This window comes from Gopherus evgoodei, chromosome 10 (genome assembly GCF_007399415.2).
Source record: "Gopherus evgoodei ecotype Sinaloan lineage chromosome 10, rGopEvg1_v1.p, whole genome shotgun sequence".
Taxonomy (NCBI): Eukaryota; Metazoa; Chordata; order Testudines; family Testudinidae; genus Gopherus; species Gopherus evgoodei.
Genome location: NC_044331.1, coordinates 82,536,103 through 82,549,640, shown reverse-complemented (window position 1 = coordinate 82,549,640; position 13,538 = coordinate 82,536,103). Strand labels below are relative to the sequence as shown.

General features: G+C 49.1%; 1 protein-coding gene and 1 long non-coding RNA gene across 3 annotated transcripts in view; one reads left to right on the top strand and one right to left on the bottom strand.

Annotated features, from left to right (window-relative positions):
• Nucleotides 1-13,538, bottom strand: part of LOC115658542 — a 47,826-nt gene that overhangs the window by 22,634 nt on the left and 11,654 nt on the right. For both annotated transcript variants that reach the window (XR_004002329.1, XR_004002328.1), the window contains exon 4: nucleotides 3,354-3,418. This is a non-coding gene — a long non-coding RNA (uncharacterized LOC115658542). The remainder of the gene's footprint in view (nucleotides 1-3,353; nucleotides 3,419-13,538) is intronic.
• The window catches only part of PKD1 (polycystin 1, transient receptor potential channel interacting), an 83,334-nt gene continuing 70,627 nt past the window's right edge, over nucleotides 832-13,538 (top strand). The window contains exons 1-5 of the mRNA XM_030577643.1: nucleotides 832-1,163; nucleotides 3,498-3,569; nucleotides 5,451-5,623; nucleotides 8,751-9,419; nucleotides 10,235-10,418. Of these exons, the coding sequence (XP_030433503.1) occupies nucleotides 3,514-3,569; nucleotides 5,451-5,623; nucleotides 8,751-9,419; nucleotides 10,235-10,418 (1,082 nt within the window). The 5' untranslated portion in view covers nucleotides 832-1,163; nucleotides 3,498-3,513. The remainder of the gene's footprint in view (nucleotides 1,164-3,497; nucleotides 3,570-5,450; nucleotides 5,624-8,750; nucleotides 9,420-10,234; nucleotides 10,419-13,538) is intronic.

Below are 13,538 nucleotides of genomic sequence, written 5' to 3'. Positions count from 1 at the left end.
ACCTGCTAGTGTAGCTGGTTCAGCATTCAAACAGTTACAAGAACAGTTGTATTTACTAGTAGATAGCTCTCTGTGTTACTGGTATTATATTGGTGTATTCAAGGGTCACAGTCAAGTATTTTATGCTCCCAATTTAGGTTTTGTCCTGTGTTGCAAAACCTACTATAAATAGTAAGGGGTTTTGCTAATTTTTTAGATCATAATTGCAAAGATTCTTTTTTTTTTTAACTTAATCTTTTTCTTGCTGGTGCGGTGTTGAACCCACTTCTCCAGCAGCACTGGGTAAGAAATGAGACTCATTGGGAACTGAAATGGAAACTGATTAGTTTGTTTACTTTTAAATGTCACTTAGGTAAGACAGTGAAAGAAAGGACCCAAACTGAACAGTATAAATTGTGTAAAGTGAATGGGAGGGTGGAAATAGTTCCAGTTTGAATAAGGTGCAGGTTATTAGTAAGACCGGGAGGGGTTTAAAATGGTTATTTCCCCGGTGTTCCTTTATATAGAGTTCAATACGGCCCTTGTATTTACTTTAACAAAAAATATTTCGTTACGCCTCCTCTTCTAAGTTCTGCAGTCATTAAAAAAGAAAAGAGATTTTTGTATTTAAGCTGAATGCGTCACTCCTGTAATTAATTACCAGTTCCTTGGCACTGGCAACACTACATGAAGGTTCCACAGAAAATTCTATGTATAACTTAATAACTACTTTTGTCAAAATTATTCCTTAAAGTAATTTCTTTATAGGCATATTTTAGACTAAAGTTTTAAACTGGTGCCTGAGAATTAGTAATAAATTTGTCATGCCTGTAATTATTTTACTTTAAAAACGTTATGGGAGTATTTTTTTTGTGTAGTGATAGGCCTAATTCATATCGACACATAATGCAAAGCTTGGAGCAGTGGATGCTTTATAGCTGGGAAAGGTGTTCTTTTTGGCTGAGAGAACTGTTCTGTTTTAAAACACCAAGACCTTACTTTCTGTCTGGAATCTGAATGGAGTTTGGAGACAATCTTTTCTAAGCCTCGATGGTGGAAGACAGACACGCTGAATTTGCATGATAATAAGCTGCACTGTTCTCTTTCTTTAGGGATCTTTCCAATAACAAGATCACCATTTTAGATGTTCAGGCTTTTGAACATCTGACTTCTCTGGAAGAACTGTGAGTACACGTTACCCCTTTGTAGTCTTATGGCAGATTTAAGGCATATTTGAGCAGTTATGTAAAAATCCCTTTTGGTGTCTGGCAAGCTACCCTTGTTCCATAACACTTACTCTGAGCTTCCTGGCCCTCTATCCCCTATGCCTAGGGCTCAGATGCATCAAAAGCCTTTTTTACTGTTTGACGCAAGCCTAATTTGTCCAGTACAGAATATGTGCACAGTGCATTTAACTGTATGAGCTAGTGAACTTTCCTGGCATTCAGAAGTCCGGATACAATTTGATTCAACCCAGTGACCAGGCTGGTCAATGGTAGAATGGTCAAGTATTATAAATGGGGACATAATAAAGGACTAACCCTGGGGATAGTGGTATCTCAGCATGTTGGTAAGGAGTTTTAGAACTTGGTGTCCAAATCCCACTGAATTTCTTGGTTTCCTGGACCTGGTGCTCCTGTTAGCTAGGATGTGGCCTCCTGGCAGTAACCCATTCTCTCAGGGTCTCCTCTCTCTGGGGAACCCCCACCCATTATCCCTACCTTGCCTCAGTATCAGGCTACTGCCAGTCATAGTCTAGCCCCCAAGCCCTGGGGCAGACTGCAGTATCAGTCACCTATCACTGGCAAGGGTGACTTTGGACCTGCTGCCTTGGCCAACCCTGGGTTGCCCTCTGCAACCTCCAGTACCCGTAGGCCTCATGCTAAGCCGCAACCTGGGGCTTTCCAGGCTGGAGCTCCCCAGCTCCTTTGCCTTTCTCCAGCCCTTCTCCACTCAGGTACCCTTTGTCTAGCTCCCTGCAGCCACGCCCTTCTCTCTCTGAATGCAGAGAGAAACTGACTGGACTCCTGGCTCACAACCTTTTTAAACAGGCCAGCTGTGACTTGATTGGTGCGTGGCCCAGCTGCAGCTACTTCCCCAATAAGTCCAGCTTAGTAGCTCCCAGCTAAAACCTTCCCCCAGGGCTGTTTTAAGCCCTTCAGGGCAGGAGCAGGGTAACCAACCTGCCTCACACATCTAGGCACGAACACAGGCGTATATTTGGTATGGTTTACCCCTGCCCCAGACACCTGCCCCTTCTGTGGCGTGAGGGAGACCCTGGCGCACGTTTACTTAGAGTGCCCCAGGTTGCAGCCCCTATACCGGCTCCTCATTAACATCCTCTTATGTTTCTGGCTGCACTTTTCCCCTCACCTCCTTCTCTATGCACTCCCTATCCGTGGCTCCACGAAGTCTCAGGACCTCCTGGTCAACCTCCTCCTTGCCCTGGCTAAAATGGCCATCTACGCAACCAGGGAGAGGAGGTTGGCCGATGGAGACTCCGATAACTGTGTGGCTTGTTTCCGATCCTTATTCCTTTCATGTGTCTGGGCGGAGTTCCTCTGGGCAGCGTACACTGGCTCACTTGACACATTCGAGGAGCAGTGGGCGCTGTCCGGGGTTCTCTGCTCGATGTTCCCGTCAGGTTCCCTCCTTATGACCCTTCGACTGCACTCTTGTCCCTGTTCTTTTTTTAGTTGTCCCCCGTAATCAGTGGGTTCTGTAGTCCTGTGGGTCCTCCCCTTAGGCTGGGGGGGGGGGACCTTTAGCAGTTAACCCAAGACCAGAAACCCAATAGATACACTCTGTTTCTACCAAAACATTGTATCTGATATTTTGGGTGATATCCCCAAATTAGATGAGTCCTGGGCTAGTGGGGGAAAAGCAATCCAAATAGGCACCCACTATTAATACTGGGATGTTAAAGGGAAAAAAAAAATTTTTCACTAGTGCATTGTTTCCAACTTCACTCATCTGCATCTCTAGCCCTTGTGGGCTACTTCACAGCCTATGTGGGCAGCCCTGCCTCAGGCCTCTCCCCCAACTCCCTCCAAAGCCTCTTGCACAGCTACTGCACATAGGAAGCAGAGTTTCCTCTCTCCAACAACCCCCCCACCCTGAGCTCTCTCCTACTGGCAGCAGGTTGCCTCTTTTACAGCAGGTCTTGTTCCCCTGCTGAAGTCACATGACCTCTCCTAAAAACTTTGCCTTAAAGAGGCCACATCCCCTTAACAGATGTGCTGCCTAGGGCCTGTAAGGGCCAGCACCCTTTTACATCTGGTTTATTGACTTCTTCACCCCTGAAGGTCTGTTGGCTTCTAGAACCAGAAAGAGAAGGTGGGTTGATGGCAGGACTGTACCATTAATGACTATACCTTTGAGATGAAAAGTCCTAGAGTCGGGTCCCCAGCCATCCAAAGCTCAGGGTTGGATTTTCATCCTGTAAGAATGGCAGAAAATTATTCTGATAATTATGAATGACTATTAAACTTTTCGTTCCCATTTTCCCTGTGTTACAGAGATATAAGCCACAACATGATTTCTACGTTAGAAGATGGAATATTTGATAATTTATTTAATTTAAGTTACATGTAAGTTCTTGTTCCTTAACCTTCAGCTCTCTGAATATGGCTCGTTTTCAGAATTCCCTTCCCCTGGCTCCTACTGTGTCTCAGGTCACTTAGGGTCTGTCTACACTGCAATCAGAGGGGTGACTGCCGCACAGGTAGACATACTTGAGGTAGCTTTGATCTAGCTAGCTCCAGTATCAACAGCAGCTTGGGCTAGCACATATCCAGGGTCCATGGGTTAGGGTTATACACCCTGTACTGTTGTGGCTTCACTGCTCTCATTATTCAAGGGAGCTAGTTCAAAGCTAGCTCGGTAGGTCCGTCAGACTGATAGCTGCAGTTATGGTGTAGATGTACCCTGAGGCTATGTCTGCACAGCCCCGCAGTTTGGTCTGGGAAGCTGTGAACAGCTGTGAGCACTGAAGTGCTGCACCATAACTCCCCTGTGTGAATGCTGTGCCACTAACTAAAATGTTCCTAGTTCACATGACTGTTGTTGTGTTTCAAGAGGACAATGTTAACACCAACTAGGAACCTTTTAGTTTGCGCCTGCAGCATCCCTGAGGGGAAGTCACACTACAGAACTTTGGTGGGCAGTGCTGTTCTCACTCCTGGAGTCTATGGGGGCAGGGTAGACGAGCCCTCAGGGAATTTGCAAAAGCCCAAGTTTTTTAACTCACTTTAGCATTTTCAAAGCATGTGACTAAGAAAGACAAAATGGCTGGAAGCGGCGACTCTAAATCTCTGCTTGACTTCCTACTGTGGGACAGGAGCACTGACCTGGGACTTAAGGAACTGCCATTTAGGCACCTAAGTCACTTAGGTGTTTTTGAAAATGTTTACCCAAAAGGAATAAACCCCAAAGGTGAAATCAACATAATTACAACCTCTGTCACTTGAAATAATTAAACAGACAAGAAGAGTAGAACTCGCAGGGATCTTTTCCCACTGTACTCTTCAAGAGGAATATGCAAATGAGCAAGAATGACTTTCCGTTCTGCATTTTCACTCCTACAGAGCGTTAGGACCATTGTTGACAGTAATAATAATACTGTGTAGTAGAGCCCTGCACGGGATGAGTGTAGAGTCCTGCAGTGGGACTGGGACCTGGAAGTCCTGCAGCCATAATAACGGGAGCGAGATTAAAGAAGAGTTGCATGCAGGACTCTAATATCTAGCTCTTACATAAATAGGAGCATGTGGGTCTTTGTCTTCTTCCTGTGGCTGGGTCACAGGTTGAGAGATCAGTATACTTGCTACATGTACCAGCAAGGGGATTTAATTCTTTAGCTCAAGCAATAGAGGCTTGTGCTTTTAATAAAAGAGAACTGGGTTCAAACACTACTGGCAGCACAACTACAGTTGGTTGTGCAAACATCTTCCCACCTCTGTCCTCTTTGCAGCTGAATGGCAAAGGCTGTAATTTAGGCCAAACACAACTGCAGTTAACGTTTCCATCTTTTCATTAAACCGCCACATGACAAAACTGCCACTGCGTTTGCATTTCTTTTTTGATAGATCAGTTTGATTCTCATAGATGTTTTTTAATGACACTGTAAAAAATCTCCCTTAGCTACAGAGGTTGCCGTTGCAACCAACTGATGTTAGATGGCAGACTATTTTGAATATAGGATCATGGCTGTAATTTACTTCTAATTGCAACAATTATTTGTATTGTGAGAAAAAAGTGCTTGCAGTACTTGCCTAATTCTAGCCTTTAGAAAAATCATGTTAATTATTGCTTGATTCTCTATTCATTAACTCCCCTAGTGAGTCTTTATGAGACATTTCCTTGGAGTGGTGCAGATGGGAACAGGGAGATTTTTATGATGGTGTAATTAACACTTATCGTATGGTTCCCATTGTCAAGTTAATGCATAATCTTTCTCTACTCTGTTTTAGAAACTTAAGTCTGAATCCATTTCTTTGTGACTGCAAACTTTCCTGGCTCCCCCGTTGGGTGGAAGAAAGAAAAGTTAACGTTAGTCAGCTGTTGGATACAAAATGCGCCCAGCCTCCTGAAGTGGCAAACCTTCCTCTTTTCAATGTTTCATTCACCAGTGATGTTACTTGTGGTAAGGAAGGGAGATGGGCTCTGGTTTATGGTGAAGGTAAATCTAGTGGAAACATTGAGATCAAAGAGGCTGACACTCCTGTAAGGACTTTTTCATCCCTCAAGTCATCTCAGCCAGTTCTCATCTAGCCCACTCAGTAACAGCGGCAAGTCATTCTCATCTGATGGCTCATTGGTGAATCTCAGACAAGATCCTGGTAGACTGGAATCTGTACCAGTAATGGGGCTCCTCTGTTGTATGTCTCAGCAGAGAGGCTAAGGATTGGATGGGCCAGGGGCAGGAAGCTGCTGTCTTTTCATCCCTAGAGGAGGTTCCTCCAAGCTACCTTAGAGGCACATTGGTGGGGCAGTGAGGGGGAATCTTGTGCTCCAGTTGCCCATGCCATACCTGTGGTGTGGACAAAGAGGGCTTCATTTTCCCAGCAGCCAGCACCTTTCAGCAGCACATTTTTACCTAAATACGCACTGCATTTCACATTTATTTTTATCTCTGCTTCTCTGCTCAGACCAGAGATCAGTGCCTGCCATGCCGGTGACTTTATTAAGGGAGTCCCCATTCACTGAGAATAGGGCTGAGACCAGTAAACTCATTACTCACCAGCCACCAAAGCAACCACTAGATGGTGACCTCTATGTCCTTCTTCCTTAGGCCCCAATTCATCAAAGCGAGTAAGCACGTGCTTAACTAATTGAAATCCCTTTGAAGTCAATGGGACGTTAGCATATGCTGAGTAGGGATGAAGATGAACAACTGCATAAATGCTTTGCTGAATTAAGGCCTTAATCTGAACAATAGACTTACCTCTAAGGCAGGGGTCTCAAACTCAATTTACCTTAGGGCCAGTGCCAGCCCTCAAATCCTCCCAGCGGGCCAATGTCACTCATGCCGCCCAGAACCCACCCCCCAAAACCTCACCCCCCCCAAAAAAAAACCCCTCTGCCTTCTACCTACCTAAGGCTCTGGAACGGAGTTAGGGTGGAGAAGGAGGTCTGGGGTAGGGGACTGAGGTGCAGGCTCTGGGAGGGAGTCTGGGTGGGGGAGGAGGTCTAAGGTACAGGCTCTGGGATGGAGTGTGGGGGCTGGGGGGTGTGGAGAGGGGGAAGGAGGTGCAGGCTCTGGGAGGGAGTTTGGGGGCTGGGTGTGTTTGGGAAGGGGGTGCAGGCTCTGGGAGGGAGTTTGAGGTGGAAGGGGGATGTGGGAAGGGGAAAGGGAAGGGGGTGCAGGCTCTGGGAGGGAGTTTGGGGGCGGGAGGGGGTATGTGAGGAGGGGGTGGGTGCAGGCTCTGGGAGGGAGTCAGGGGTGTGGCACTTACCTGGGGGCCTCCGCATGCTTCTGCCCCCAGGGACCGCCCTCACTGTCCCATTGGCCGCAGAGGCACTCGAGGTGGGGGCAATGAGCGGAGGCACAGCCCCGCTACGCCCTGCTCCTAGGCCACAGGGAGGGACTGGCAGCCACAGGAGTGAGCAGGCAGATGCCACTCAGCTCCGCTGCACTGCCGGGGCCCCTGAGGGAGAGCACCTGGGAGCGGCAGGTTGGGCCAAGGGAGAGACCCGGCCCCAAAACTGCTGGAGCCCTGCGGGCCACATTGGGTTGGCTCGCGGGCTGCAGATGGCCCACGGGCCGGGAGTTTGAGACCCCTGCTTTAAGGTGTCCCAGAGAAGATGAAGTCCTGCCATGAGTGCAGGGGATTGGACTCAATGACCTCTCAAGGCTGACACCTCTGCTCCTCAGCCATAGTGGAACTTCCTACCATCAGGATAAAGCTGGTCTGTGTGGGAGACAGAGCTTTGTCAGGGGCCAGGACTGGCAGGCGCGTAGGTTCTGGGGTGAAGAGGGCAGGATAAGAACTTGTATAGAACAGGGTTTGGGAAATGCCCTTTTAGTTGTAGCTGTGTTGGTCTCAGGGTATTAGAGAAACAAGGTGGGTGAGGTAATAGCAGAGCTCTGGGTGCCTGGAAAGCTTGTTTCTCTCACCAACAGAATTTGGGCCAATAAAATATAGTACCTCAGTCACCTTGTCTCTCTTTGGGAAATACAGGCAGTTGTTAATGGCTAGCGCTGATCACATGTGGCCCAAGGGATGTAATTGGGCTGGTATTTTAAAAAAGGTACTTTCCAAGCATCTATAATCATAACAAGTGGCTTTTCTCATGCATTTCTAAATAGGTAGCATGGCTCAATGACTGTCCTGGGGTTTCAGCGAGACCCGGGCAGGCAGATGGGATTGTTATGGGAAACCGACGTGAGGACAGCAGTGTTGAGATGTTTTGGGAGCACTGTTGTAGCAACAGTCAGAGACAGACCAGTAAACATGCCTCAGTTGCGTGGGCAGAATTGGACACGAGGCAAGGAAATCCCAGCTGGGCTGAGGCTGTGTACGCTGCAAAATCAGTGTGTGTTTGTGGCAGGGAAAAACCCCCACCCCTTTTAGGCAGGCCAAGAATTGGGGAACACAAGTGAATAAGTTACTGCCCTGGGAATGAGATCTGCTGCGTATGTCTGTGTCTGGGGTGTCTTACTATGTGTGTGTATCCATGTACCTGTAGGTTTATACCCTCTGCTTATCCACAGCACAGGATGGGGCAGCAGAAGCTTCACCCATATACTGCCCTGTTGGGGTGCCAGTGTGCACGCACCACTCCTTGGCTGGGTCTGGGTGGGGGCTTATTGCTCAGATACCAGTGAAGTTAAGTGAATGACACTAGGTCCTGCAGAGAATTGGCGGCAGAACCAGAAAGAGAACCCGCCTCCCATGTGCTAGCCACACTCACTCCGAAGCAGGGACTCAGGATCAGATCAGCTTCATATCCTGTGGGAGCGGAATATTCTCTGTGGTACTCTTTATTTACTGTGCCTTGCTGCTCCATAAATCTGTGCTGATGGCCGGGTTTTCCTGTTGTCACCGCTACAAAGAGATTGGCAAATGCCACGGGTGGATTAAAGGGTTCCCAGGCAAGACTGCAATAGGAAATGCTCAGAATAGAAACCCTCTGCTGTGTAGTCTCCCTGCAGCTCCCGGCTTCGGGAAAGTCCACTTGCAGAGGTGTGGTGTCTAACTGAGGGTTCCGATGAGTTATGGCCTGGCGTGGTCAGTTTGCAGCAGGCTTCTCTGTTCTCTCCCCTCTAGGAGCTCCTTACATAGCATGCTTGACCGACAACTCCACAGGGGCAGCCGATTCCGTCATCCTCTTCGTGACCGTTCTTTCCGCAAACCTCAGCGAGGAGACCTGCAGCGCCCTCTGCTATGCTGAAGCCCATGAGTACGGCGGCTTTGGCGACCAGGAGCAGTGTCTGTGCGGCGTGGCCCTTGAACCAAATTCTTCCTCCAGTTGTTTGCCGTTTTGCACTGAGGACTCTGCTAGGCGGGCCTGTGGTGGCCCTTCCCTTGTCCGCTTTATCTTCCCAGCACGGCTGCACGCCTCTTTCACAGGTTCCCACCGCCCTCACAGCCTTCACCACATGTTGGCCTTCAACATCAGTATTCCACTTGCTGTCAGCACTTTACAGTGGGACTTCGGGGATGGATCAGGGCTTCTCAACACTACCGAAAATGCAGTGCTCCATCAGTACGCCTTGCCGGGGCGCTACAACATCACAGTCACCCTCTTCGTGGGTGCCAGGGTCACCTCCGTGCAGACAGACGTCGAGGTGGTGGCTCCCCCAGAGCGGATAGACCTGCAGTGTCCTACCCTGGTCAGGACGAACGAAAGCCTGGACCTACGGATCAGGAATAGGGGTGGCACCGGCCTAGCAGCTGCATATAGTATTACTGCAGAGACTGAAGAGCCGGGCAAAGGTGAGTCGAGTTTGGCTGATGAGGTGCCTACTGAAGTTGGGCTGGGCTGGGCGGAGGGAAGAATTACACTGAGAACTGGTTCTTCCCCAAAAATTCCTTCCTTTTGAGGCCCTGCCAGCACCGGGAATGAAGGGCCCGCGTGACCACTGCCCTGCATCTTGAGCACTTATACATCACTGCCAATTGGAGTAAGATCTTCTTGTGGCATTTTGCACCCACGTTGCACTGGTGGAAAGGAATGCACAAGACACAGGGCACCGGAGAACCAGACCCACTCAGTCCAGATAGACCAGGCGTTCTCAATACCCAGGGTTTCTTCCAGTCCTCCAGCACCTTTTTAGTCATCTAGTCAATCTCGCTAGGCATGCCCTGCAGAACCCTTGTGTGGCCATGCCCATCTGCACTACAGTATCTGAGCACTTCTAGCTTCTTTTCTTAACATCTTCCTCATATCCTTCCCTACCTCCTCCATATTCACTCTTCTCTAAATTCCTTCTGCCTTAGTCACATTTTCACATGCCCCAGATTATGTAACAACCTCCACCCACTACGGCCCATTCATGGGGTAAGAACCCACGCCTCTCAGCACCAAATGCACAAGCACCTGTGGCTGGAGCTAAGGGAGTAAGACAAAGGGCTGGTACTTCTAGTCGGTTCCTTAGGGTTAGGGTCCGCTAGAGGGAGACATGGTCACACCTGCTGAGCTGATGTCTTACACTTGCATTGTGGGGTCTCGCCGGTGGGTCGGGCGTCCCATCTTCCAACACGTGTCCACCTCAGGGGCTTCAAGCTTTGTTTTTTTTCTCCTCATACAGTGATTCACCCAATGTGCCCGTCAGATGGCCAGGTCTTCCCCGGCAACAATCACTGCTACCAACTGGTGGTGGAGAAGGCCCAGTGGCTGGAGGCCCAACAGCACTGCCAGGTCCATGGTGACGGAGAGCTGGCTTTCGTGAGCAGTCCTGAGATGAAGAGTTTCTTGGTCTCTCATGTCATCAGGTTAGTGAGTGCAGTCACAGCTGGGATTTGCTATGGGCAGGGTCGTTGCCTGGTGCATCTTCGTGCCATTCTCACGGCACCCACAGTCCAAGGGGCACCTGTGCTCTGCAGGGATCAGCAGCAGACAAAGGAAGGGGTGTTATGACCCCAAGGTGAATTTACCTGTTGGCTGGGCATAGCTGGCTCTGCTGATTAGCCCCCACCCCCCCCCTTATTCCCTGGAGTGTCTGGGAACCATAGAATCATAGAAGATCAGGGTTGGAAGGGACCTCAGGAGGTATCTAGTCCAACCCCTGCTCAAAGCAGGACCAACCCCAACTAAATCATCCCAGCCAGGGCTTTGTCAAGCAGGGCCTTAAAAACATCTGAGGAAGGAGATTCCACCACCTGCCTAGGGAACCCATTCCAGTGCTTCACCACCCTCCTAGTGAAATGGTGTTTCCTAATATCCAACCTAGACCTCCCCCACTGCAACTTGAGACCATTGCTCCTTGTTCTGTCATCTGCCACCACTGACAGCAGCCGAGCCCCATCCTCTTTGGAACTCCCCTTCGGGTAGTTGAAGGATGCTATCAAATCCCCCCCATTCTTCTCTTCTGCAGACTAAATAATCTCAGTTCCCTCAGCCTCTCCTCCTAAATCATGTGCCTCAGCCCTCTAATCATTTTTGTTGCCCTCCGCTGGACTCTCTCCAATTTGTTCACATCCCTTCTGTGGTGGGGGGCCCCAAACCTGGACACAATACTCCAGGTGTGGCCTCACCAGTGTCAAATAGAGGGGAATAATCACTTCCCTCAATCTGCTGGCAATGCTCCTACTGATGCAGCCCAATATGCCATTAGCCTTCTTGGCAACAAGAGCACACTGATGACTCATATCCAGCTTCTTGTCCACTGTAATTGCCAGTTCCTTTTCTGCAGAACTGCCTCTTAGCCAGTTGGTCCCCAGTCTGTAGCAGTGCCTGGGTTTCTTCTGTCCTAAGTGCAGGACTCTGCACTTGTCCTTGTTGAACCTCATCAGATTTCTTTTGGCCCAATCCTCCAATGTGTCTAGGTCACTCTGGAACCTATCCTTACCCTCAAATGTCTCTACCTCTTCCCCCAGCTTAGTGTCATCCATAAACTTGCTGTCCGTGGGTGCAATCCATCCCATCATCCAGATCATTAATGAAGATGCTGAACAAAACCGGCCCTGGGACCAACCCCTGGGGCACTCTGCTTGATACTGGTTGCCAACTAGACATGGAGCCGTTGATCACTACTCGTTGACCCGACGATCTAGCCAGCTTTCTATCCACCTTATAGTCCATTCATCCAGCCCATACTTTTTTAACTTGCTGGCAAGAATACTGTGGGAGACAGTATCAAAGGCTTTGCTAAAGTCAAGATATATCATGTCCGCCACTTTCCGCATATCCACGGAGCCAGTTATCTCATCATAGAAGGCAATCGTGGTCAGGCATGACTGTCCTTGGTGAATCCATGCTGACTGTTCCTGATAACCTCCTCTCCTCCAAGTGCTTCAAAATGGATTCCTTGAAGACCTGCTCCATTTTTCCAGGGACTGAGGTGAAGCTGACCAGTCTGTAGTTCCCCAGATTCTCCTTCTTCCCTTTTTTAATGATGGGCACTATCTAAAGATGGGAGAAGCAGTGCAATATGTCAGGGTTACTGCAACCATTCATCAGAAACCCAGCCTCCCAGGACATGTGTTCTTGGGGCCTAGGGATGGCAGAATATAGTTGCATCAGGGTTACTGCATCCAATGAGGAAAATGCCAAGATCCCTAGGCATGTACGTCTGGGTGAAGGTGGAAGGTTGTCACTGAATGAGTAGGAGGAAGATACTGGAATAAACACAGCCGTACCACAACATCCCTGTCTGTGACCCTGGAGTGACGACTGAGTTTGTTAGGAATTAAATCCTGCTAGAGAAGCATTTTATTCTGGTTTATTGCATATGGATTGTTTGAAAGAGACCTTGGAAACCCCATTCCCTGTCTGCTCTCTGTGGGCATTTAAGAACTCAGGTCCTTTTAGTGAGGATCAAAGCTTGCCCTATGTTTCTTAGGTGCAATTTTCCAGCTCCCCGAACTTTGGCACCGCCCTCCACCCCAGACGTGGCAGCAGGGCTCTGCATGTCCAGTTTGCAAAGTGCTTCAGGAGTCGTGGTGACAGGAGGCAGGTGCCATAGAAAGAAAAAGGTGATGCTGTGAGCCTGTCTCTCTCCATTGAGTCTCACGCAGCTGCCCAGTCACATGGTGTCCGCCTCAGCCGAAGACCCTTTTCCGGCAGATCAGCCCACTTCCCCAAGTGTTGGGCTTTGAAGGCATCTGTTCCACCTCACAGCCAGTGCTTTCCAAACAGGCAGCATGGAATGTGTCAGCCTTTGATGAAATCCACCCCACAAATGCCCTTTCTGCAACCAGCCACCTGAAAGGGGGACTGCTCAGACCTTCCCAGGGGCCTGACAGCTCTATGCAGATGCAGATATTGGCGGGGCTTCTTAATAAACACGTCCCAGAAAGCACACGGGACTGGAGCAGCTGCATGTGATGTAGCCTTTGAACAGGCCTGCCCTGGGCCCAATGGCCTTTCTCCTCAACTTGTTTTCTTGTGTTGCTCCATTCACACTGGGATTGATCCCGAGATTACAAACATGTGCGCCCGCCAAGGCCAAGTGAGAGGAGCCCATCCTTTCCGAAGGGTTAGGAGCTGGTCACTCGGTGCATTGATTTATCTCGCATTGCGTGCAGGGCTTTGGATGGACTGCAGTGGCAATGAAATCATGAGACCTAGAAAGGAGCGAGCCGACCAAGCTGTTTCCCAGCTGCCACAGCTCATTGTTCTCCATTCCGGCTCCCTTCTTCGCTTTATTTATTTGTTAATTTATTAATCCGTTCAGATAAACATGAATGAGACGATTCCAGGATGTGATTTCCCTGGCGATAAAATGGAAATGAAGTACAAGCCATGTTTTTTTGGAACGCGTGACTTCCAGGGTTTCTTGTGGGAAAATGACAGAAGCAAAATCTGTTTCCCATTAGCGCACACGGCAGTTATGGTCACTCTCTTCTCTTCCTCTCTCCCGTCACTTGATGATCTTTCCCAGAACCGGTGTG